General features: G+C 40.8%; 1 protein-coding gene across 1 annotated transcript; it reads left to right on the forward strand.

Moving 5' to 3' along the window:
• The first annotated feature begins 9,672 nt into the window (after nt 1–9,672).
• On the forward strand, nt 9,673–27,063 carry LOC138953527 (cytochrome P450 3A24-like). Its single transcript, XM_070325362.1, has 14 exons — nt 9,673–9,796; nt 9,968–10,064; nt 10,751–10,803; nt 11,482–11,575; nt 12,361–12,483; nt 15,812–15,900; nt 16,804–16,955; nt 18,177–18,304; nt 20,353–20,431; nt 21,799–21,956; nt 22,374–22,465; nt 24,089–24,226; nt 25,103–25,268; nt 26,062–27,063. The coding sequence occupies exons 1-14, from the start codon at nt 9,738–9,740 to the stop codon at nt 26,137–26,139; spliced, it is 1,506 nt and encodes a 501-aa protein (XP_070181463.1). The 5' UTR covers nt 9,673–9,737; the 3' UTR covers nt 26,140–27,063.
• The last annotated feature ends 913 nt before the right edge of the window (nt 27,064–27,976 follow it).

Raw genomic sequence — 27,976 nt, forward strand, 5'->3', positions numbered from 1 at the left:
GTATTGATGTGCAACCCATGGCACTAACATTCATGTAGTCGTTTATAACTGAGGTTGAAAAATTCACTTCATGACGAGACAAGTATAAATGCCATTCACCCAAACTGAAAACTTCGCTGCCGTCTGCTCGCCTTGTACGGATTAGCTGTTCTCTTCTCCTCCTCTTGTTGCATCCTAGTTCTTCGTTTGTTTCTAGTTTTCCGTTGATGTTGTGTTTTGGTCTTCTTCATAAGTAGTCTTGTTCAAAATTTTAAAAAAACTCAAACTTCTTTTTGTTGTATACGAATGAACTAATAAAAAGCTGTTTAACAGCTGTGTTGTCAAATCGAGGTTTTTTTCCAAAAAAGTCAGTGTGGCGCCTGCGCAAAACAAATGCGCATAAGAAACGGCGTCTGCTATCAAAGCCTGAGATCAACGCATCGACGCAAAAACTGTCATTTTGTAAGTTTGGAACAACAAATAAAGGTCAGAACAGCTATATAATCGCTATTGTATTTTCAGCGTAGCAATAGGGTCCGATATTTAGACTCGATCAAGTATAATGCGACTCGTCTTCGACTCGTCGGCATTATACTTGTCTCGTCTAAATATCGGACCCTATTGCTACGCTGAAAACACAATAGCTGTTAATAAAGATAGCGTCTACGTTTAACTTGTTGAAATCGGTAAGTCTAAAAACTATGTTATGATGCATTTATATAAGGAATATAAATGTGATCTCGCATATTGTTATCCCTGTAATCACATCGAATACATTTTATGAATTTTATGAGACTAAACATGTCCATGCAATTTTGGTGCGTTGGACATGAGAAGCCCCAGGTTTTTCCTACACAAGTGCACCCCTACAGAGTGCGTTGGGCATGAGAGGCCCCAGGTTTTCCCCACACTAGTGCACCTCTACAGAGTGCGTTGGGCATAAGAGGCCCCAGGTTTTCCCCACACTAGTGCACCCCTACAGAGTGCGTTGGGCATGAGAGGCCCCAGGTTTTTCCTACACAAGTGCACCCTTACAGAGTGCGTTGGACATGAGAGGCCCCAGGTTTTTCCTACACAAGTGCACCCCTACAGAGTGCGTTGGGCACGAGAGGCCCCAGGTTTTTCCTACACAAGTGCACCCCTACAGAGTGCGTTAGGCATAAGAGGCCCCAGGTTTTTCCTACAAAAGTGCACCCCTACAGAATGCGTTAGGCATGAGAGGCCCCAGGTTTTTCCTACACAAGTGCACCCCTACAACGAGTGCAAGCGCGGGGGCGGGGGGGGGGGGGGGGGGGGGCGGAGTGCCAGATATACATATATTATGATTGACCCATTATAAAAGATTGCCTGTGCGCCTAGCATGTTTTTTTCTAATTGGAATCTGGCAGTGAGGAGGGTATTACCGCAACAGTTGGTCTACGTCCTTATGTACCCGTGTTCACATGTTTGGTTTTGATTATCTGAAAAAGAAAGTAGATATTTTGGAAAATATGAAATGTAACTGGCGGCCATAATTAATATTTTGCTGATATCTACTTCCTCTAGCAGATAATCAAAACCAAACATGTGAACTTGGGAACATAAGGATGTAGACCAACTGTTGCGGTGATACCCTCCTCCCTGCCAGGTTCCAATTAGGGCCCCCCCAAAAATAGGTCTGTTTACGGTAACATAGGCCCAAAAAATAGGGTCGGTAGGTCGGGATTTTTTTTTCTCTTTTTTTTCCAAAAAACCATATTTTTACGTTATTTTGCAAAAAAAACCCAAAAGATTTTTTTTTCTTCTTTTTCCCCCAAATGCCAAAAAAAGTCTAGGGTCGCGCGAAAAAAATAGGGTCGGTCGGGTTACCGTAAACAGACCTATTTTTTTTTGTGGCCTAGTCACAGTATGTACCTAAATCGGAAAAAAATAATTGCTTCATTCATTAGCGACTCTCACGTGTTTGATTCCGTTATACATAGTGAGCCTTATAACAAAGGAAGTTGCAGAGTCTTCGAAACACAACGGTACCAAAATCAAGACTACTGGTCAAGAAACGAAGACGCACGATGCAATTGCAAACTGTGACTTTCGTACGTATTAGTTGAGGGCAATTCCAGCGTCACTGACGTGGCATTCGCACAAAAAATCAGACATTATTTGCCATAAAAGCAATATTCATGATGCTTTTATTAACTCAAATTTGTGCAGAACTGTGCCTATGAGAGACACTGTTAACCACCGACGACAAAACGATGACAAATCTTGTGTTCATTCAGAATGAACGGACCAGAAGCACAAGCTGTAATCCTTCCCTCAGGTAGTCCATAGGAACAGCTTGACGGTAAAGTCAAACATGTGGGCAATGTGCCTGAAACATCAACCAATGGTGCCTCTCGTGACCATCACACCCACAGGTGCGGCAAACAATTTGTACAAATTGGTTTTTTTTCTCCTTAAAACAAAGTTCATCTCCCTCTTGTGTGATGTAAAATTAATCAGAAACACCTGAGAAATCTAAAAGATTCAATAAAAAATATACCTTAGGCATTAAGGGTATTAACACGGTCTGTTAATTGTTTCGTTTCGTTCTTCTTTTTTACCCCTGGCAGCGTTGAAACGGACGTGCATGAATGTGCTAAATTACAATTTTGAGTACCGAAATTAGCATGGGTTTTTAGAATGGATAACTGCCAGCACTGAAAACTTAATTCCATGAACAGAATCGGGAAGAATTTGAATCAATAAAGCGTTCCCCTATTAACATTAATTTCGTCAAGCAGAATAGCTACGGAGCATTTTTGAGTTTATAGTTGTCGGAGTGTCTAAATTACAGGCTCGACGAATGTTTTAGACGGGAGGCACCCGATGTTCCCCCAGGTCTATGTTCCCCCAGGTCTATGTTCCCCCAGGTCTAATATGTTATGTCATATGTCATGTCATGTCATATCATGACTGTCATATGACATGGCAAATGACATTTCTGTCCTGGGGGAACTTCGAAATTTCTAGAAATCTGAAATGGAGTAAACTCTGTGTGAGGTGTGTACTTGGGTGTGTACTTTTTCCGCCAACAATGTCTCCAAACTGCCCGTCATTTCTCAAAAAGCGAGAAAGCAGTAGGCCAGGGCACCTACAGAAGTTACTGCATTCCGTTGCAATACACAACGGATCTATTCTTTTATTCAGCCTCTCTCTTGGCCTGTTTGTTGGTAGCTAGTCTACTGACAAAGCTTGGGTTTTCAGTGGAAGGAGCTGACTACTCTTTCTGCCAGTACATCATAGAGAGCCTTACTTATAGAGAAATTCATGTTATAAGAACTAGAAGCCCAAGACACTTCCACTTATTGCCAAGCGGCAAGCAAGCAGATTTCTCTGTTTAAAATGGATGAAGCGCGTCTTGTAAGAGGTGACAGAGGGGATAATATTTTGATTTTCAGAAGCTTCCGTTTTCATAAACACCAGAACAGAGGTGATAATACTCATTGGCGCTGCTCGAACAAGAATTGTAGAGCAAAGTTGACTACCAATATTGTCGAACTGGCGGACGGTGTGGAAAACAACATCCGAGTTTTACGGGCTGAACAACACTCTCACCCCCCGGAAAGTGAGCGGATTGAAAGAGGCATCATGAGACAACATCTTGTCGATGAGGTGATGCAAGATCCATCCCGGCCATCGATTCGTGTGTACAATGCTGAGGTGGTCAGAGTGCGCCGTCAAGGTGGAGGTGACAGACTAAGCCTTCCCTCATTTCAAGGATACGACATATTGCTTGCCATGACATGAAATATGACATGACATGACATGCGACATGGCATATGCCATGACGTATGGCATGATATGTAACATGACACGTGACAAGACACGTGTGGCATGACATGTGAAATGACATATGGCATGACACATGACCTGACATATATGGCATGACATGACATGACACATGGTATGACTGGAGGAACCTTTTCGGAATCAACCAATGGTGTTTAATTCTTGCGTAGCTAGCCATTAAACCGTTCCATAGACAATCTCGCCTTCTAGCTTCGCGAGCGGCTAGCCGAAAGAATATCTCGCCTGAAAGAAACACGCGACCGCTTCTACTCGGAAAAGTATGTAGGCAAATCCACCATTTTCGATCAATAATTATTATAGTCCAAACATCTCGAACTGATTTCAAGAGAAAAATACGACAAGAAATAAAAACAAGTCGCATAAGGCGAAAAAACTTTTTTTTTATTTTTTTTTGTAAATTTTTTTTTTAATTTTTAATTTTTTTAATTTTTTTTTTCACGTATGGCCAATCCCACCCAGCTTTTTAATTCCGTCGTTTGAAAAGAATACGTAATATTTTATGGCATTTTCTAGAAATAAACAACATGATATAATACTCGGCTGTTGCGCCGCACTGAAACCACACTTGATCACAATATAACACGTCATCCTCTCAAAAATGAATTCTAGAAATTAATTTCAAAATAAGACACAAATAGAAAATGTATATGGTTTTTTTATGATTTTGTTATTCATTTCAATACTAGTAATATTAATAATAAATCAACAGTAGACCGTTATCATCATCATCTTCGTCATCGTCATCATCATCATCGTCATCATCATCATCGTCATCATCATCACCATCACCATCACCATCATCGTGGTTCCGCTACCGTATGTTATCAACAGCTGGACAATAAACACCTGTTGTCTGATAATAAATATATATTGCGTTTTAGTATCAAAGAACAATTGGAATGCATCTCCCAGTAAATAGGGGGGGGTGAGGGGGGAGGGGGGCGTATAGGTTTCATTCTGTTTGTTTATTTGTTTGTTAGTTTGTCTGTCTGCCAAGCTGGCTGCACTCAGATCTCTGGGCCTATTGAGTTGATATCTGTATTGTACCTAATTAGCAGAGGGAGGCACACAGTCGCAGCACAACAAGAAGTGTCTAGAATTCTAACGTTAACGAAGGAAATCCAAAGGGAAAGAGACTGCCAACGTTCCAAAACTCAGAATCAAAAAACAAGAAAGGTAGGTTGTTGGAACGTTTGTTATTTGTTCACGGAGGAGGAATTAACGCCAAGAACAATGTGTAATATCTACTGTGTATGCGCTATAGAGGATCCAAACTATGCGCAAATACACTACTGTTTTTATGTGAATAATGTCCCCTGAACGGCATCACAAATTTAAATAGAATAAACTTGCTCCTCTTTGACTGTGTCTGTTTCCAATTGTAGCTACAGTGATTCGTGCAATCTGTACACTTGTACCATTCAGTTAGGAGTTTATAATGTCACCACGGACAAACAATATTTATTATCATTTTGGTGCACCATGTGACCCACTTAGACCAATCATGAGGACTGATTTTAGGTGACCTGCTGAATGTTATAGCGGTCAGACCGGTACCCTTTTTATTTACCACTCTCAAAGACAAACTCTAATTTTGAATTAGAAATATCAGGGCGGCTTCTTCGCAGAAATGACCCTTTTTAATACATTTAATAAACTTTGCCTTGTTAAAATACCGGAAAGTCAATTTTTGTCGGTTGGTGTATGTGCACAAAAGTTCAAGACACCACCCAATTTCTCAGAATGCCATGCTGTGCTTGTGTTTGAAAATTGCACGGTCAAAGTTCTATCGAATCAAATGAAATTGCGTCGCTCAATAAACGTCAGAATCAGAGCAATCAAGTCTTCATTGGGCTATTCCATCTTATTTACACGATAACTTTGATCATTATTGTGCACATTAGCTGGTAATAAAACCGTCATTTCTAATAATGCTGACTGTAAGCATTTGATTACAGGCATGTCTCAAAAATGATCTCAACATTCGCCTGCTGTCATGAGGTGATATACGTTACCTCGACATGTGATCATTTGCTATCAGTAAGCATATTAGAATTAACTCATAATAAAAGTCAGCTGTTGCACTGTACGGAATTTGAGTCAAAGAAATGAAATATCATTATTCTGTGTAAAATGACATCGAAAAGTCCACTTAAACAGAGTAATAATGTTTACTGCTGTTTAATAAAAACCAACATTAACTGTAATAATATTTAATTAATTACACCCTCCACACGAAATAAGACGCTCGATTCATGCTTTGATACATAATGTGAAACTTGCAGGTTAATTCCGTCTGTGTGTCTGTGTGTGAGAGCGTGTAAGGCAATAGCCTGAAGAAATATATCTTAAGTATAAGATACGTCTAATGCAGTATCCTTTCGAAAAATAAAAGAGATAGCCATCAGAATGTAGAGCTGTGACATTTATGTTCGTGTCTCGTGTAGAATCCCAGACAAATCTAAATTTGTTCAGAGACAGGTTTGGACGCTTATGAGGGTATCAGGATATGATAATGACCTCATTAGGGTATGGCATGTGTTTCCTAGTACAAAGAACAACGATGACCTCATCTTGATACAGCACACCCACCCCAATGCCACCATTCTACTATGGCAGACAATTCTCCCCTTTTCTTTGGACCCGCATGGCCAAATAGGTTGAAAGGACGTTAAACACCCAACAACCTTCGTCTTTAGACCGATCCCTTCCCAATCGGCACCTCCACCCACACCCCATCCCATACCCCTTCCACCCTTCCAATTGGAACTCGATCCCGCATCGCCATATATCAAATCAAATCAAATTAACTTCATCATCTCACATGGAGAAATTGCAGTTGTTGGGACGTATAAAACCAACCACCAATCCACTAGTGAGACGTTTCTCCCTTTTTTCTGCTCAGCCCTTCCCAAGGGGTTTAACAGTTCGCTCCCTTACCCATCGTAAGCAAGCTTACGATGCCCCGCCCCCTGTAGTTTTCCACTGACCAATTATCTAATTATCGAGAAAAAAAATTGGTTATTTTACATTGGATGGGTCGGACAGTGGATAAACTCATATGTTAGATACACTTTATGACAGAAACAAGCTGGGTTTTTATTATAAGTTAGTTATAGGAATGCATTATTAGGCAAAAAAAAATAAATAGTCTGTTAACGGTAACATAGGCCCAAAAAATAGGGTCAGTAGGTCGGGCCTTTTTGTTGTTGTTGTTGTTTGTCTTTTCCCCAAAAACATTTTTTTTTTTAACTAAAAAAAAATTTTTAGTCAAGCTCAGTCAAACTCACAGAATGAAACTGAACACATTGCATTTTTTCCGCAAGACCGTACACTCGTAGCATCGTCTGTCCACCGCTCGTGGCAAAGGCAGTGAAATTAACAATCCAGAAAAGCGCGGTAGCGGTTGCGCTGAGAAGGATAGCACGCTTTTCTATATCTCTATTCTTTTTAACTTTCTGAACGTGTTTTTAATCCAAACATATCATATCTATATGTTTTTGAAATCAGGAACGGACAAGGAATAAGATGAAATTGTTTTTAAATCGATTTCGAAAATTTAATTTTAATCATAATTTTTATATTTTTAATTTTCAGAGCTTGTTTTTAATGCGAATATAACATATTTATATGTTTTTGGAATCAGAAAATGATGAAAAATAAGATAAATGTAATTTTGGATCGTTTTATAAAAAAATAATTTTAATTACAATTTTCAGATTTTTAATGACCAAAGTCATTAATCAATTTTTAAGCCTCCAAGCTGAAATGCAATACCAAAGTCCGGCCTTTGTCGAAGATTGCTTGGCCAAAATTTCAATCAATTTGATTGAAAAATGAGGGTGTGACAGTGCCGCCTCAACTTTTACAAAATGCCGGATATGACGTCATCAAAGACATTTATCCAAAAAATGAAAAAAACGTCCGGGGATATCATACCCAGGAACTCTCATGAAAAATTTCATAAAGATCGGTCCAGTAGTTTACTCTGAATCGCTCTACACACACACACACACACACACACACACACACACACACACACACACACCACGACCCTTGTCTCGATTCCCCCTCTATGTTAAAAATAACACGTTTGAAATAAAGAGAAATATCGAAGTCACAGAGGGCCGTGAATGACTTATACACCTTTTCCGTTGGAACTGATTTGGTGGTAAGTTTTCATTGCGTTCGTCAGTGAAATACTCCCTTTGTTTGTTTATTTGTTTGTGTGTGTGTGTGTTTGTTTGTTTGTTTGTTCCTTACTTTGTTTCTTTCTTTGTTTCTTCGTTTCTTTCTTACTTTCTTTCTTTCTTTGTGTTCTTCTCTTTTTTTTATAATTGTAATTTTGTATCGATAAATCATATTCTGTTCATGTTGGGTGATAAAAAAAAAGCATCTCTTCTTGTTTGTTTGTGTGTCTCTTTCTTTGTTTCTTTGTTTCTGTTTTTGTTTGTTTCCTTTTGTATATATGTTTTTAGTTTCTTTCTTTTTCTTTTCTTCCTTTCTTTCTTTCTTTGTGTTTTTTTTCTTCTTTTTTTATAAGTGTAATTTTGCATCGATACAAAATATTTTGTTCATTTTGGTTGATAAGAGTGTCTCTTCTTAGGTACACATAGGACAGAAAACAGAGAAGAAAATCGACACGCCTCAAAACGTGCAGTCTTTAAACAAAAAAGATCAAATAAGAACAAAGTCTTACCATGTTCAGCAAGATCGTTTTAGTGGTTGTGTAATCAAAACACGCGTGTTAAGGAGGTGTCTTGTATATGACCCGAAACGTTTCTAATAGCCTGGGTGCGAGGGGCGCTTTTGTGTTTACAGACGGTGTCCTTTACACGACCCGAATTATTTCCAATCCTCCTTTTCTCGGAAAAGTGTGTGTTACATAAAAAGTAAATTTTAAGGGGCTTATTGTCCGTCAGGTCTTAATTGCCTATATTGGACATGAATTGGTTAATACGATTGGAGTTTTTACGCCCTCACGGCTTTTGATGTATGCGTGTTTAGGTGGTATCAGCCATCTGCACTTATGGTAGAATGACCAAGATCTTTAACGTGCCATTGTGGTGACAAGGGGGTGGGAGATGGATACCGTCTCTGGGTCTGCACATAAAGTTGACCCGTGTCCGTCCCGGCCCGGATTCGAACCAGCGACCTTTCGATCACAAGTCCAGTGCTCTACCACCTGAGCTACCCGGGCCCCCAGTGTGTTACATTGCGTGCTAACCAACCTTAAAGGTACTGAACTTGTCAAATCCAGGTGCACGGAGCCCCTGGGGCTTTTAGTCATACCTCAGGCAGCTATCCGTTAGAAGAACTACCAAGTTTCATTGACTTGCACCCAAAGAGTCAAAAACTGCAATTTTTTTACGAATTAATTTCGGACTCTGTCCCGGCTGGTCTTGACCTATTTTTGGATCTAAATTTAGATCAGGTAGATCACCACATCATGCACAAAAAGACACGTCACTAGCAAACTATGTCAGACATCATCATGAGTTTGTGTAAAACAAAATGGAGGCCGGAATCACTCAGTTGAATCGAACTCCGACCAAACACCACGTAATAACTAGGTTAATTTATGCACTCGCGTGAACAAGCCAACTGTCGAGCTTCACAGATGTCGTCGTTGGGTAGTTGTTTTACTACCATAGGAGGATTTTTGAACTGTAAATGCACTCAGCTGCAACAAAATCGCAAAACGAAGGCTGTGAGCTGCACTGTGCCTTTAAATTAACGCCTTTGCTGTTGTGGTGTGGTGTGGTGTTGTGTGGTGTTGTGTTGTGCTGTGCTGTGCTGTGCTGTGCTATGCTGTGTTGCGTTTGTATCTGGTAATGTTTCTATGTGTTTTTGCAAAAGGGGCGATTGTAAACTCCAACCAGCCAGAGGAACAGAAGTTAAGCCAAACTGTGACACAGCCTCTTGGAATGGAGCTAGCCTGGTCAAGCATTGTACTGTTGACGCTGGTCATCATCCTTATCTATGTGTGAGTAGACACTATTGTTTTGCGATTTCAGTGTCCTTGTCTTTTTGTCCATGTTTTGAAAGTTAACTTGCAACTCCTCCATGCTTGAAACACAGAACAGTATTGCTTTTGATTCTTGATTGTCGAACGTTAGCAGTATGTTTGTATCGGATGTTTGACTACTACTGACAGGTACGGCACCTGGCCGTTCTCCCTGTGGTCGCAACACGGCCTGACCGGTCCCACCCCACTTCCCTTCATCGGTAACGCGTGGACCATCGCCACAAAGGTATGTGTTATATGTGGTGGTGGTGGAAAAAGCAATGATACTTTGACGAACCACGCAGATACAGTTTCTTTTTCTTTTTCTTCTTTGTCTTGTTCTTTTTCTTCGTGTTCTTGTTCTTGTTCTTCTTGTTCTTGTTCTTCCTGTTCTTGTTCTTGTTCTTCTTGTTCTTCTTGTTCTTGTTCTTGTTCTTGTTCTTCTTGTTCTTCTTGTTCTTCTTCTTCGTCGTCGTCGTCTTCTTCTTCTTTCATAGACTGAAACTCCGACGTACACTCGTGTTTCTGTTGTTGTTGGGTTTGTTCTTCATTTTTATTTATTAAATTTTTTAATTTTTTTTGCACGAGTGGGTTTTTACGTGTATGGACGTTTTTACGTCACCATTTAGGCAGCCGCACGCCCATTCCCGAGGACGCCTGCTTGGTTTCAAAACCCGACCGAACTCTAACATGGATTACAGGATCTTTTCTGTGCTCACTAGGTACTGTGCTCGCGTGTGGTATAAGGCACTGGCAGGCCTGCGCCCGTCGTAACGCGTTTAATAAAGGGTGCAGCGTTGATGATGACGATGATGATGACGATGACGATCAGACCGTGCTTGAGACCCTTTTCTAACAGCAGTAGCATTGCTGTAAATGACCGTGATGATTAATTAAGATCAAGAAATAACACAGCACATTCTTTCTTTTCAGGGATTTTTCAACGCAACTTTAGAATGGGGTCAAAAATACGGAAAAACTTACAGGTAACGTTTTTTCCTCTCTTTGCAGTATTTCACATTAGTATATTTGGTATGTACACAGTTTGTCGCGGTTTTTTTCTCTCAAATGTGTTCAAGTGTGAGACAGAGAGATTGTGGAGATGTTCTGGCAATGTTAGACATGTAAACTGGACATTACGTCTTGTTAGATGCTCAACACGAAAGCATGAAAGAAGCTGGGAAGAGCAGATAGGCATTTTTGTAGAGGAATGATGACTATAAAACTTATACTGACAGTATTATCTCCGAAAATGATCTGGGTTTAATACTTGTACTTTGAAATTGTAGAAAAACCTTTGAATTTGTAATTTGTGCCTGTAACGACATTTCCACGATGATGACGACGACGACGACGACGACGATGATGATGATGATGACAACAATAATGATCATGACGTTGATGATGATGACGGGAACTTAATTTGATGTAACAGGCCCCAGATATCCCCTTGCTACCATACCCAGTGGACGAATCATATAGCATAACTATATTGATCTTTGCCAAGACTGAAGTAAATCTTGCTAATATTGTTCCACACACTGGGAGAGATTGATTGATGCTCTTTCATTTCTTTTAATTTTTTGTATAATTTGCTGTCCTGCGTGTGAATAAGAGAACATTCAATGATATAGGGTTTTTCGTAAATGTCCCTTTAATCTCAGAATCTACCTGATGAGAGAGCCAATGTTAATAACCAATGACCTCGACATCCTGAAAGAGGTGTTCGTCAAGGATTTCAACAACTTCTCTTTCAGGGTGAGTCTTCGATTTGTTTCAAAAATCAAGAATGGTAGGTTCTTCTTCTGCGTTCGTGGGCTGAAACTCCCACGTACACTCGTGTTTTTTGCACGAGTGGAATTTTACGTGTATGACCGTTTTTTACCCCGCCATTTAGGCAGCCATACGCCGTTTTCGGAGGAACGAATGGTAGGTTATTGGAACGTTTAATTTATGACAAAACAAAACGTTACAGTCACAGTTCACTGACATGGACATTTCTTTATTCTGAATTTTGGAACGTTAGTAGTCTATCTGTTTTTAAACATCGGTCTGTTTATTAGAACATGTTGCTTTTACGTGTAAATATTCAGTATTGCTTTTGTCCAGGCTCTCAACGGATTTTTAAACCGTGAATTGTAAACATATTTTGTCGCTACGAGAAAAACACGTGCTCATTGTCAAGTCCTGCTAGTTGGGCTAGCACTGACAACTGATTGCACTAATTGAGGAGAAAAAACCAATCTTAACATTGTCGATGAAGAGTAAACAAGGAACAGAGCAAAGAAAGGGAAGGTCGATGACGACGACGACGACGACGATGATGATGATGATGATAATGAAGATGATGAGGATGAGGAGGAGGACGATGAGGACGACGATGACGACGATGATGACGACTACGATGACGATAATGATGATGATGACGATAATGATGATGACGATAATGATGATGACGATAATGATGACGATAATGATGATGACGATAATGATGATGATGATGACGTTGATGATGATGACGGGAACTTAGTTTGATGTAACAGGCCCCAGATATCCCCTTGCTACCATACCCAGTGGACCTGGGCGTGTCACTGGTAGGCGGCGATCAGTGGAAACGACTAAGGAACATCATGAATCCTTCTTTCAGCTCCTGTAAACTCAAAATGGTGGGTGAGAGCTGGCCCCTTGTTATTTGTATTTGTTCACCCTTCCTGTGTACGAATTTTATCCATTTAACTGTCTAAACCTGCGTGATTTAGCTATGCTATTTGTTAATTCATCTTCGTAATATATGTTTTACGTCTTTATACCCTAGATCCAGAAATGCAACCGTATGCAACTAATAATCAAATTTAGTTCCCGGTATCCCATTTTGCAAAAAAAGTAACGAAATATGGCATTACGTGGTTTGTACAAGTTCACACTCCACAGGCGAATATAAATAGTAATCATCAGAAATGATTGAGTTAGTTCCCTTTGGTTCTCAGCAGTCACGTGACTTGTGACTGCTGACCACTTCCTCTGTGCATTTTTTCACGGAAACACACACCGGATGCATAAAGCAACCAAGACCTAGCATAATTATCTGGAATGAACTCCCTGACAAAATCAATCAAACATATCCTGTTGGGTTTAATACAAGATTTATTTCTTGCAACGACTTGTGTTATTCCCTTGTATTTATATATAAGAATTAATTATTATTGATCAATTATTGATCGCAATTGGAAATATTCATTTGAGACTTTGGCCTTGGATGAGTAATGAGATTTTTTTCAACGGACGTTTGATTTCCTATATCAGATGTGGATTTCATTTTGAGACTGTCAAACGCTGATCATGCGATTATTATACTAAGTTATCACTCTCAATATAATACCCTGTCAGCACTCTCCGATTCATCCTGACCTCAGGTCAAAATGAGTTGGGCACATTCTATCCCTGACAGGATGCCTTGGTTTTCCTTGTCTGGCGAGGAAATCGATTTTATTTTTACATATTTAGATCTTTTCGTAATGTGTTATGGATATAAGCAGATTCGCGATCGTCGATAATGATTTTTCATGGTGTTGTGTAATTTTTAAATTACAAAGGAATTGATATGTAAGACAGTTTCAAGCGAGCTATTTTTCGCGGCTGTATTTACTGTGCAAACAACTCTAAATATGGCAAAAGTGTCACGTGATAATCAACCGTTTGGTTTCGGCGCTCGCTGGAGCAGACGATGTTTTGACAGTGATGCAACCATATATTACGGTCTCCTTCCGGCAGCAGTCCCACAATTTCGACTTGTTTTGACCTTAGAACGATGTCTTTATCATAACTGTGAAGAACAGAACGGAGATCACTGTCGAAGTCGGCCAATCTGCAATCATTTTCGTCTCGCGAACACTGCTCGAGAACAACATATGGGAGATAACTCTGTATTCTTGTTTTGATAGATACGCGTAGGACTTTAGCGTCCTGTCAGAGAGATAACTGGCGATAGCCGTTGAGCGATGACTGATCAGAATGTCTCCGATTTTGACATTTTGACCGCAGACTACTTTATGTATTGTTTGTTTGTTTGTTTATTTGTTGCTTAACGTCCAGCCGACTACGCAGAGCCATATCAGGACGAGGAAGGGGGGGATGAAGGGGGCCACTTGTCAAGCGATTCCTGTTTACAAATGCACTAACCCATTACTTGTGTCCCAGCAGGCTTTAGTAAAACTAAATTAATACCTACTGGAAGATTACCAGTTTCCAGTATGTTAAAATAGGCTTAACCTATCTACTGCTGGACTTACATCAAAACACTAACAGATTAAACTATACATGAATCGCGAGACAAGCGGCAAGAGAAGAGATTTTTGGAAAAAATACAGGTGAATGAGCAAGAAGGCAGAAAAAAGAAAAGAATTCATGAAGAAAAAGAGAGCATGACAGGAAAGAGGAACCAAAAATCTACCTAACAGCAAACTAGAAAGCTCCTGCGGTTCCAAACACAGGAGGGGCCTTTAATTTCATAACCGCAGTGCCCCACTGCGGGAACTTTATGTATGGTAATAGTGATAAGTCAGTCTAAACAAAAAAAATAAGATTCGAACATCACGTAAACGGTTGTGTTTCCTTGTATCACTTACTCCACTATTTTTACACCCCCGGTATAGGGGTGTGTATAGGATTCGGTCGATGTGTTTGTTTGTTTGTTTGTTTGTGTGTTTGTGTGTTTGTGTTCGCATATAGATCTCAAGAATGAACGGACCGATCGTCACCAAACTTGGTGAACAGGTTCTATACATTCCTGAGACGGTCCTTACAAAAATTGGGACCAGTCAAACACACGGTTAGGGAGTTATTGGTGGATTAAGATTCTACAAGGACTTATAGAGGGACATATTAATGGTCAAAGGGAAATAACCTTCTCAGTTGGTGGCAGTGAGAATGGTTATTTCCCTTTGACCAACGGGGGTGTTTTTCCTACCTCGGAGGAATTTCTTGTTTGACACAGTTTTTACGCTTTGTAGATTACAAGCGTCTGCTTTAATGTTATTTGGTTATAGAGCACGCGTACTAAACATTGGTCGTTGTGCTGCATTGATCAGGGATCGCGCTAGCTTTTTAAAAAACGCGTAAGTCATACGCAACGAAACGAAAAAAACGCGTCACGGACCAATATTTTTGCGTACTACGAAAACACGTACAGACACAAACAAAACACGCACGAAAGACACTCCTTACCTAAATACGGCGAGTTTTCCTGTCGAACTCCGCGCACGCCTGTCGAATAACACCCCTGCTGTCTCCAACCTTCGGGCCTTGCGAGTTTGTTTCCCGCTCTAATACGACTAGACACACTTTCCGCCTTTTGGAAGCGCGAGATGGGAGAGCAGCTAATGTCTGTTTCATTATCCGACAAGACATTATCTGGTAATACCCTCGTTACGTTCGTTTGCGATACTTCGATGCAAAAAGAAACGGACTTTAGTTTTGACGCGCAGATTTCATGTGTGTCGTCACTTCTCGAGCCCTATTGTCAGTTTCAGGATCGGGTGATTATTAAGTCAGAGCAAAAGCGCTGCGTGAAGACAAGAAAAAGTTACAATATTTTTGCGTATGGCTTACGCGGCGCGGCGAAAAAAACGCGTCAGCGACTTTTAAAATGCGTCAAATACGCAAAAATCGTGCGTAAACGCGATCCCTGAATTTGATATGATTAAATTATTTGTGCGGCGATGTTCTTTGCGAAATATTTAAATAAATCGTTTTGACCAACTGGCTTCACCAATTCACCCTCCTGCACTTTCGCAAAGGATACAAAAAGGACGTTCCCCACATCCCCCTAATTCTGCAGGTCTACTATAGAAAGAAAATATTTTGTTTCTCGGTGCCTTCAATGTGCTAGAAGGAATCCTCTTTTTCCACGACTAACTAAATGCATACTTCAGAATCGGCATACTTTATTATTTCTCTGCTGTAAATAATGTTGATGTGCTTGTTGCGTATGTCCAGATGGACTGCTTCGTCAAGCGATGTTGCCAGAATTTGATCACCAGCATTGATGAGTCTGTACGCCAAGGAAAACCTCTGCGCGTGAAAGAGTAAGATTTATTATTTATCTACGGTACATCTGTGACATCGCTGTTCCAACACAAGCTTTCGTGTGTAATTATTAAGCACGTGGACAGACAAGTACTAGGATTGTGTGCTACAGAGCTGGGCTATTTCTCTCAAATTTATTTTGCATTTGGCGTGTTTCCAAATAGCACAGGAATGTGCATTGTCCTATACATAGATACGTTCTTAGTATCTCTACGTGACCTAAGTAATACCTCTAGTTTACCTCTAGTTTACTTGCATCAGCACAAAGGCATTCATTGTGCATTCAGTGTGTGTGTGTGTGTGTGTGTGTGTGTGTGTGTGTGTGTGTGTGTGTGTGGGTGTTTATTATAATACCTGTCAGTGTTAGTCTCTTTTCTTTTTTAGCAGACTAGTGCAGGTGAAAAACTATTTGCTTTTTTCGCATGTTATCGGTTTATAAACGGAACTTTAATTCATTATGGTATCGTATTTTGCTTGACTCTTTTTCATTGTGAGTGAGAAGACTGACATTCATTGTCTAAATGTTTTGTTGTTGACGGATTTCTGTCTGTGTAGTCAGGCAGAAGGGTTGGATGTTAAGTCGTAGCGGTGGAGGGGCGGGGAGGCGGGAGTCGAGGGGTTTACTGTATTGTACGTCCGTCTGTCTGTCTGTCTGTCTGTCTGTCTGTGTTTCTGTTTTTGTCATTGTCTCGTAACATGAAGCATAGTAAGATTCAAATTAATTCAGATATGTAAATCTCATTTCAGTTTAATTCAATTCAATTCTGTTCAACTTTGTTCATATCGGTTAATTAGCTGTATGGAAATAAAAGATTCTTTTGTGAATCGTTTAAATGCCGTGCGAGATGCGTTGTCTTGTCGTGCTACTTACGTGTGTCTGCCATTACCTCCCCCTGTTGAAGACTGTTCGGAGCCTATACGCTTGACGTCATAGCAGGAACCGGGCTAGGATTGGAGACCAACTCTCAGGCAGAGGACGATAATACGTTTTTGAACAACGCCAAAGCCGTGCTGGGGCTTAGTAGTCTGGTCACCCTGCCAGCCGTTCTTGCTTGTAAGTGACAATACCTTCACCAATTAAAGATGCTGTACGGAAAACAGAGACAGAAAAGGAGATAGTAAAGAAAGAAAGAAAGAAAGACAGACAGAAAGAAAGAAAGAAGGAAAGAAAGAAAGAAAGAAAGAAAAACAGAGACAAACAGGCAAACTGACAGACACGCGCGCACGCGCGCACGCACGCACGAACGAACGAACGCACATATACACACACAGAGGGTGACACACACACTCTCTCTCTCTCTCTCTCTCTCTCTCTCTCTCTCTCTCTCTCTCTCTCTCTCTCTCTCTCTCTCTCTCTCTCTCTCTCATTCTATCCTTCTCTCGCTATCTTTCTCTCTCAATCTTTCTTTTTACATTTAGTCAAGTTTTGACTAAATGTTTTAACATAGAGGGGAAATCGAGACGAGGGTCGAGGTGTATGTGTGTGTGTGTGTGTCTGTGCGTGTGTGTGTGTGTTGAGCGATTCAGACTAAACTACTGGACCGATCTTTATGAAATTTTTCATGAGAGTTCCTGGGTATGATATCCCCAGACTTTTTTACTTTTTTCGATAAATGTCTTTGATGACGTCATATCCGGCATTTTGTAAAAGTTGAGGCGGCACTGTCACACCCTCATTTTGTAATCAAATTGATTGAAATTTTGGCCAAGCAATCTTCGACGAAGGCCGGACTTTGGTATTGCATTTCAGCTTGGAGGCTTAAAAATTAATTTATGACTTTGGTCATTAAAAATCTGAAAATTGTAATTAAAAGTATTTTTTTATAAAACGATCCAAAATTACGTTTATCGTATTCTTCATCATTTTCTGATTCCAAAAACATATAAATATGTTATATTCGGATTAAAAACAAGCTCTGAAAATTAAAAATATAAAAATTATGACTAAAATTAAATTTCCGAAATCGATTTAAAAACAATTTCATCTTATTCCTTGTCCGTTCCTGATTCCAAAAACATTTGAGAGGTGAACAGAGAGAGAGAGAGAGAGAGAGAGAGAGAGAGAGAGAGAGAGAGAGAGAGAGAGAGAGAGAGAGAGAGAGAGAGAGAGAGAGAGAGAGAGAGAGAGAGAGACAAAGAGACAAAGAGACAAAGAGATAAAGAGATAAAGAGAGAGATAAAGATAGAGAGGCAGACAGACAGAGACAGAGAGACAGGGACAGACAAAGACAGAGAGTGGTGCATGTTTGTATATGTTTCAAACTTTTTGTTCTAGCCGCCTTTCCATTCCTTGTTCCTGCCTTGAAATGGCTTGGCTGCAGTGTCTTGCCGGACAAAGAAACACGGTTCGTGGTCAGCACCATTCAAAAACTGGTGGAAGACAGACGGAACCACTCAAAGAAGGTGACACGTGATAGTTAGGCCAAATAAAAATATAATATGTTGGTTTAGGGTAACCCGACCGATCCTATTTTTTCCCGCCGACCCTAAACTTTTTTGTCATTTCTCAACAAAAAAATCTACTTTTGACACATTTTGCGAACCATACCGAGACTAATGGAAGTAACTTCCTTTAAACTCGACTAAATCTTTAAAAAATAAAAAAAATAATAAAAAAATAATAAAAAAGCCGACCTACCGACCCTATCTTTTTTGGTCACGTTACCCTAAACCAACATATATTTTTGTTTGGCCTAATTAAAGATCGTGCTGTTTCCTTTATCATTGTTTTGAAGTGTTTCTGCATACTCCCTCAAGCTCAACATCCCCCACACCAAACTCAAAACAGCAGGTCAACGCTCATTTTCTTTCCAAGCACCTAGCCAATGGAACACACTACCTCTCCCCCTCCGTCAACAACAGTCCCTCGAATCATTCAAATCTGCACTCAAGATATTCCTTTTTTCCAAATAATCCATGCATTCTACACTGCCCACCCCATCCCACCCTGAATAACTGTACATATTTTAATGGTTGATGGTGTGTGTGTGTTAGTGACTTTAAGTCTCCGTGTGTGTGAATGAGTGTATGTGCGCCTTGAGTCGCCTGTTGGTGAGATATGTGCGCGTTATAAATATTCGTATTATTATTATTACATGTACATTTTTTGTGTGTATGAAAACGCAGCCAATGGAAGGAGAAGCATCATTTTTAGTTATCTCTAAATACCAAATGTGTTTTTGGGTGTTTTTTTGCATTGTAAAGCGAATATAGCTGTCAGGGAAGCGCTATGTGCTCTATTCTGACAGGGAAATTGTATGTTTCATGTTGTAGGTTTTATGTCGTACGCTTTATGCCCTACATTTTATGTCATACTATAAAACATATCGACATATTGCGTATTGCTACAGCCGAGTAACATGTGCCCCTTCTGTTGCATTTATCTAAAATATGATCATGGCCAACACATTTTTGTGATTGAGAAAGCCAACACTATGATAACAATGGAAAAGCCGGCACAGTTACTTTGATTTTGATTTGATTTGATTTGATTTGAGCCAATTGTTCAGGGGGGTGTGGGTAGGATGGGGCACGAGCCAATCCAAAAGACTTTATGTAAACAGCGTGTATGGTTCAATTCAAGGGTACTGGTAAGCTCCATTAAGAAGACAATTTTTACATTGTAAACATGTAAGCCTGATTCAGACACGTTGACATTCAGTAAAAACACACTTAAAGTCATATTCAACAAGACATGCTTGTTTTAAGGCCGTGGGGTAGCTCATTCAAGGAATGAAAGTTCACATCCGAAAATCGGGAATTCCTCATTTGAAAAATGATTTCCTGATAGTTTTCGTGTTTTTCAAACCATTCGAGGTGTCCAAAATCATTGAGCAAAGCTTGAAAATTCAGAGCTACCTAGTTTCCAGAAATTGTTTCCTAATTTTGAACTCTACCACCTGGGACAGTAGGGGCGACCACCCCCAACCAGGCGCGTTCACAGGTGGCGGATAGTGTGATGGCCTTCAGATATGGAGGTTAGCTGCGAAATAAGCCAGGCTTGCCAGGACGAATAAGCAGTCGCGGACCAACTGGCGGTGCTTCCAACAGGATGGGGCGGGGTAACAGGTGGCACTGTTACACTCAAGAAATACCCCAGGTCTCCAATGACGGGAGCATCATGCGATCAAGAGCCGCATCTTAAGTTCTAGCCCTGGGGAAGGTCACCTCAGATAAACAAACCAGCCAGCTATGGCCAAATAGCCGGGTAGACTGGACTCGACAGCCCTGTAAAGCCACCAGTCTAGGAGAAGGACCACTCCGATATAAAAACACGCTGAAGCCGGATGAGCTGGGCCATGTATGGCGCATAACGACAGCTCAACGCATCAACGCTCATATGACAGACGACAACGGAACTCTACCAATTTCGATCCCGGTCCTTCCGATGTTGTTATCAACTTTTCAGTCGCCCCTCGTATGTGACAGTCTTTGATTGTGTCTTTCTGCAGACAAGCCCAGATCTGATGCAGCTGATGCTGAATGCTGAGGCAAGCGGTGCAGAGACAAACAATAACTTACACGAGAAAAGTGAGTGACTTCAACCTTTACCAAATATTTCTCATGTCCATTCAGTATGTTGGGTATCTGATAAACAAAAGGGAAGTTGTATCTGATCAACAAAAGGGAAGTTGTTGTATCTGATAATCAAAAGGGAAGTTGTTGTATCTGATCAACAAAAGGGCAGTTGTATCTGATCAACAAATGGGCAGTTGTTGTATCTGATCAACAAAAGGGAAGTTGTTGTATCTGATCAACACATGGGCAGTTGTTGTATCTGATCAACAAAAGGGAAGTTGTTGTATCTGATCAACAAATGGGCAGTTGTTGTATCTGATCAACAAAAGGGCAGTTGTTGTATCTGATAAACAAATGGGCAGTTGTTGTATCCAATATACGATGGAAATGCAATTAGTGTGTTGCGTAGTTTCTCAGTCTCACTTAAAAAGAAACGATTTCGTGGCAGTTGGAAAGTGTGTTTTTATGCAGGGATGGACCCTTGTCAATTTCTATTAATGATTCTGATACGGTATCGTTCTTCAAGAAGAGCAGGTGGGTTCACTTCATCTAAACACCGACACAAGTGCGACTCTGGTCCCTGCTTGGCTTCCATCTTCACTGAGAGAGCGCGACCCGAATTTTTGAGCATTAGAATTATAAAGCAAGAAAATTACACACACACACACATACACACACACACACACACAAACACGCACACGCACGCACATACACGCACGCACACACACATACAAACACACACGAACCGTGACACACACAATCACACACACACACACACCACACACACACACACACACACACACACACACACACATGCGAATAGACGATGTTCGGAAATAAATCTGTCAATGTTTTATGGATTGTTGAAGAGTTGCTTTCCCTTGTTTTAATGTCCGGAAAACGATAGTAGCAATGAAAATGTCGACCAAGACCCTACAATGTCACATGCAGCTTGCCTCAGTGTGTCTATGGGAAAGCAAGGACAAACAAGGGAAAGTCTTGCAACTCCTCCACAACGCATAAAATCCTGACAGAGTGGGTTTTTCCCGGAAATCGTCAATTGAAATTTATGCACAAATTGTTTTCGAAGGCCGGGAAGGAAGACATCTGTCCTGCAAATAGACGATTGTAATAATAAAAAATTCCGTCGGGTTAGTATGGGTCAATTGTGAAAGAGTGAGTACCCTTGGTTTTCCTCTGACAAATAACTTGACACGTGCTCCTGTCCACGTGTTTCCGACACACCCCTCGCTAGTGATTGGCCCCTCCAATGTTCGTCCGAGTAAAAAGCAAGGGCATTCAATCTTTCACAACCCAAACAAACCCGACAGAGTTATTTCCGGAATTGGTCTGTTGAAATTGAGTCGTAGCATGCACAGGTCTGTCGACGGACGAGATAGTGTCCCAAGGCATCACGTTCTTTGTGGCTGGATACGACACAACGTCCATCTCCCTCCAGTTCCTCTTTTACCTGCTGGCCACCAACCCCCCTGTGCAGGAGAAACTCTACCGCGCTATTGTGGATGAGATCGGAGATGTAAGTTCTTTAATTGATATATCTGTATGACTGTTGTTCTCTGTGGCAGATTTGCCTCTGAAGCTGCGATAGGTTTATCATCGCTTTGTCTTCTGTCTCTGTTAATGTTTATTTCTCTCTCCCTATCTGTCTCTGTATAGATCTCTCTGTCACCGTGGCACACACACACACACACACACACACACACACACACACACACACACACACACACACACACGCACGGACACACACACACCGCGCGTGCGCATACACACACACACACACACACACACACTGTTTAAGATATTGCACTGGTTCGCACGAGTGAAGTCGCTTATTGCATCGACGAACCCGCCGAATAACTGAGATTGCCACTAAACAGTTGTGTTTCATGTTCCAACAATTTCTGCATTGTTGTAAGCTTCTAAAATATTTCAGGAGAAGGAGGCAAGCTATGAAAATGTGAAGGACATTCCATATCTGGACTGCTGCTACCGTGAAGCATTGAGGCTCTTCCCTCCACTACCGCTGTGAGTTGCCTTTACGCTTGTTCTCTTCTTCCTCTTACGCGTCATGTCAAGGTTCAAGTTTCAAGGTTTCAAAGTTCAAGGTTTAAGGTTTCAAGGTTTAAAGGTTAACAGTTTTAAGGTTCAACGTGGTTTTTGTTTTTGTTTGTTTTTATATTATATTTGGCCCACGTAAAAGTCACACTCCTTCTCGTGAAAACAGTTGGGCTCACCGTCTCATATCTGGCCATGCTTTTACATGAGAGAAGACCATCATCCCTCCACTAAGACACACACCGAAAATCAACATCGTGGCTGCTTTTCGTGGTGAGTAGAACTAAGTGTTTTGAAGAAACAATAATTTCCTTAAATTTTTTTTTTAGAGGTGGCTTTTACGACATGAATTTCATAAAAATAAAAAAACCAATTCCCACTGTGCACAGAGAGCACGTTTGTTCGTTTGTTTGTTTGTTTGTTTGTTTGTTTGCTTAACGCCCAGCCGACCACGAAGAGCCATATCAGGGCGGTGCTGCTTTGACATATAACGTGCGCCACACACAAGACAGAAGTCGCAGCACAGGCTTCATGTCTCACCCAGTCACATTATTCTGACACCGGACCAACCAGTCCTAGCACTAACCCCATAATGCCAGACGCCAGGCGGAGCAGCCACTAGATTGCCAATTTTAAAGTCTTAGGTATGACCCGGCCGGGGTTCGAACCCACGACCTCCCGATCACGGGGCGGACGCCTTACCACTGACTAGGCCAACCGTGCCGTTCAGAGAGCACGTATAATGTTCAATTTTGGTATGTGACCAAGAGGGATGGGATGGTCTTGTCCCATGTAAAGTACCTGATCAGATCTGAGACGGTGAGCCGCACTGTTTACACGGGAAGCAATGTGCATGAGGGACGACTGACAGGCGTGTACATGGGATGAAAACATCCCGTCGCCGCTTGGACAATCAGCAACAATCAACGCCATGACTGCCTCATGTGCAGGGTGAGATTTGTTTAGTGAATGGATTTTACAGACTGACGTTTGTGTCCGTTAAGAATTGAATTCTTAAAAAAATATTCCACTTTGCACAGAAAGCAAACAAGATTTCATTCTTAGTATGTGTCCAAGTGAAGGAATGGTCTTCCCCCATGTGCAATCCTGACCAGACTGAGATCATGCTGAGTCCAGTCGTTCACACCGGAAGGGCTATACCATTAAAGCAGCTAAGATACTGGGTAGTTTGTTTTTCTTACCTTGGAATTACTCAGGTGCTTGAGTACATGTATACGACCGTTTTTTCCAGTCAGTTTATGCGAAGGTGCATGCATGTCAGTGTAGGCCGGTGAGTTGTTTGTTTACCAGGGTTTGCTAGTGTGTGATAGGGTTCGTGTCCGTCTGAAGATGTTAGTTTCTTTGTTAGTCCTGTGTTGCTCTTCGACAAGCGCTTAGAACTGTACCCACGGAATACGCGCTATATAAGCTTCATATTGAAATTGAAATTGAAAAAAAGTTCCTGCGCGTGCTTGCGTAATTTGTGCGCGCGCGCAAGTGCGTGCGTATGTTTTTGCGCGTGTGTCCTTTAGACATTACGCATAATCCTTTGTGTAAAAAAAATAAATCATTCAAGATTTGAACTTTTCACAGGATTGCTCGCAAAGCTTCAGAAGAGAGAACGATCCACGGCGTGAAGATTCCTGCTGGGTCCAGCGTGGGAACATCCATCTATTCCCTGATGAAAGATGAACACTACTTTCCCAATCCCCATGTCTTCCGCCCAGAAAGGTGAACGCCATGGTGGTCGATGGCTGATTATACATGGGAGTTGTATGCTGAATTAAATTCGTGACACCATTGTTTGTATTACGATGTCTTCTCGAACGTTTGAGGTCAGAGGTTTAACTTTCGAAGTCTTGGTTTGTTAAATCGCTATCGTTTGTCTTTAACCAGTCGTGTTGCAAGATATGTAACATGCATATAATGGCACATTACTTCCCGTGTAGACGATTCGGCTCTAAGTTTGTTTGTTTATTTGTTGCTTAACGTCCATGGTCCAGCCGACTACGCAGAGCCATATCAGGACGAGGAAGGGGGGGGGGGGGATGAAGGGGGCCACTTGTCAAGCGATTCCTGTTTACAAATGCACTAACCCATTACTTGTGTCCCAGCAGGCTTTAGTAAAACTAAATTAATACCTACTGGAAGATTACCAGTTTCCAGTATGTTAAAATAGGCTTAACCTATCTACTGCTGGACCCACATCAGAACACTAACAGATTAAACTATACATGAATCGCGAGACAAGCGGCAAGAGAAGAGATTTTTGGAAAAAATACAGGTGAATGAGCAAGAAGGCAGAAAAAAGAAAAGAATTCATGAAGAAAAAGAGAGCATGACAGGAAAGAGGAACCAAAAATCTACCTAACAGCAAACTAGAAAGCTCCTGCGGTTCCAAAAACAGGAGGGGCTTTTAATTTCATAACCGCAGTGCCCCACTGCGGGATTCGGCTCTAAGATCTGGCCAGGATTTTACATGGGACCATCAGCAAGCAGAGCTGAAGGGTTTTTGTTATGAACAACTGTGTCATCAATAGTTTGTCTGAATTAAAAGACAAGGGTCACGCCGACTTCAACTAGATGCATTATTTGTTTCTTTTTCAGGTTTGACAAGAAAAACCAAGACAGAATTCCAAAGCTGCTGAGTGATATTGTGTTCGGAGTTGGCCCTCGTCAGTGTATCGGGAAGCGACTGGCTTTGTATGAAGCCAAAATGGCTGTTGTTTCCGTCCTCAGACACTTCCGGTTCGTCAAGATCAAGGAGACACCGGTAAGGCCACGTAAACTGTGCAAGCAAATTATTGCACCCCAACAAAAACATTCATTCCCGTGTCATTTCAATCAATCTTTATATGCCATTAAAGGCCCTGCACTTGGCTATCTGCCACACTTTTCGGATCACAGATTTCTGTTATAGGTATCACGTGACCGCCGTCGAAGTAAGGGTAACCCCAAAATGAAAGTTTCGAAGTAATCCATTAAGTCATTGCTGAAATACAGCGCTTTTTTTGGTCATGGTACCCCTCAAAATGGACGCAAACAAATCTCGTGTTCTACTGCTCGTGCGCTCCACACCTGCATCAGTAGAAATGACATGGCACAATTGATACGCAAGATAGCAAAACAAAACAACCTGTTCTGGATTGATGACTGATTTTTCTTTCTTCTTTGTATGTAAAAGTTGTCAGGTTGTGCCTATTCTGAATTTTTGTCGATTTTTTAAATGGTACCTCACGTTTTTGTCTTCGGCGACGACGGTCACGTGATACCTATAACAGAAATCTGTGATCCGAAAAGTGTGGCCGATAGCCAAGTGGAGGGCCTTTAATGGCATATAAAGTTTGAATGAAATAATACGGGAATTAATGTTTTAGTTGGGGTACGCGCAGGGACATACGTGTTAAATGTACTTGTGCGTTTGTTAGTTGGTTGGTTGTTTTTCATGTCCATTCAACCTATTTGGCTATATGTTCGAGACCTATTAGATTGTGTATCCTTTCTCAGTTTACGTTTGCGAGTCGAATGTAATATTTGAGAGATACACGATCACTTTTTTGTTTCAGGAAACGATCAGATTGGCAGCCGATACGATGTGCACTTCTGATAAACCCATTCTGATTGGTTGTCAACGACGTCACTAACAGACAAACATAAATTATTTATAGCATGCCTTCTAATTTAAATTATTAGTTAAAAGCGCTTTGTGCTTGTGACCGACCAATCCCGGCCGCCATGGATTTGTACTTTTGAATTTTGACTGAATCACTTTCCTTTTTTGTTAATTCTGTTTTGAGCTGGATCATTTCCAAGCAACCTGTAAGTCAAATCAAAGCACCACTGCTTGGTTGTTTCGTAGTGCTCTATGATATAAATGACCAACCAATCCATTAGGGTTTGATACTTTTGAATTTGGAACCACTTTCTATAATTCTGTTTTTTGACTGGAAATGAAAGGGAGTGTTCATGCAAATTACCAACCAATCCATCAGGGTGTGGTACTTTTGAATGTTAAACCACTTTCTGTTCTTCTGTTTTTGAATGGTTCATTTCGTGTGTGTGTGGTTTTTTTTTAACACAATCAATACATATATTTACATATTCGTAAAGATGTATCTGTCTTCTGGATTAATCATTTCGTGTTCAACTTCATGTTGTCAACCATGGTTGTGTTACATAAAAACACAAAAACTGACAGACACAATTTGGGTGGCCATATCAGTTTGTTTGGTTACTGGCACAGTCCTTCGCGTGTAAACACTCGAATCTACATCTCAGATCTGTCCAGGCTTTTTGCATGGGATACGACCAACCTTCCACTAACACACATACCAAAAATCAACATCCTGACTGCTTTTCATGCAGAATCACACTTTTTTCGACATGCGTATGTTTCTTAAAGAAGCTGCTAGGAGCTTTTAAGCTTTTAATTCATTAAAAAAAATTCTAACTCTGCACAGGAAGCATTCGGATCTTTCTTTCTTTATTTGGTGTTTAACGTCGTTTTCAACAACGAAGGTTATATCGCGACGGGGAAAGGGGGGAGATGGGATAGAGCCACTTGTCAATTGTTTCTTGTTCACAAAAGCACTAATCAAAAATTTGCTCCAGGGGCTTGCAACGTAGTACAATATATGACCTTACTGGGAGAATGCAAGTTTCCAGCACAAAGGACTTAACATTTCTTACATACTGCTCGACTAAAATCTTTACAAAAATTTACTATATTCTATACAAGAAACACTTAACAAGGGTAAAAGGAGAAACAGAATCCGTTAGTCGCCTCTTACGACATGCTGGGGAGCATCGGGTAAATTCTTCCCCCTAACCCGCGGGGGGTCGGGAAGGACTCGTGCGTCTTAACTTAACAGTAAGAGTATAGCTAGTTCAGTAGTTGTTAGCGACATTAAAGTTTGCGAAAGGTAACTTCCATTAAATGCATTTCAACGGTGTCACTGTCTGTAAAATATTTATTTTACAACAAAATAAACATTCCCTTGAAACAATTTTGCACTGATAAGGCAAAATGCCCAAGTAGGTGTAATTCGAATATGTACATGAAAATTGTACCAGTAATCTCAAGTCACTTATTCTCACATACACGAACATAATCACAGGCATAAAGCTATCAAAACACAGTTTTGTAGAATGCACATAATGTGTACATCCTCACATTAGATATTCACAAATTAATCTCTGATCACATAATTTATCCATCAATCAAACATCACCTTTTGCAATATCACCCAGGGTAATTACAAATGTACAGAGGTCATCCCTCACAACTGAGGACAAAATGTATCCCACATTCCATACTATTTTCTCTAATTATTTCACACAGAGAACCTTATTCGTTTCTCAAAGCATTACGTTTAGTGAAAAACAATTGAGAGAATTCAAGCTCTGAAATTTGAAGTTCAACTTCAAGTGAATGTTCTCAAATCATATTTTCACACAAGCAGACATTATCTTCTGTCAGAA

Source organism: Littorina saxatilis, linkage group LG17, assembly GCF_037325665.1.
Source record: "Littorina saxatilis isolate snail1 linkage group LG17, US_GU_Lsax_2.0, whole genome shotgun sequence".
Taxonomy (NCBI): domain Eukaryota; kingdom Metazoa; phylum Mollusca; class Gastropoda; order Littorinimorpha; family Littorinidae; genus Littorina; species Littorina saxatilis.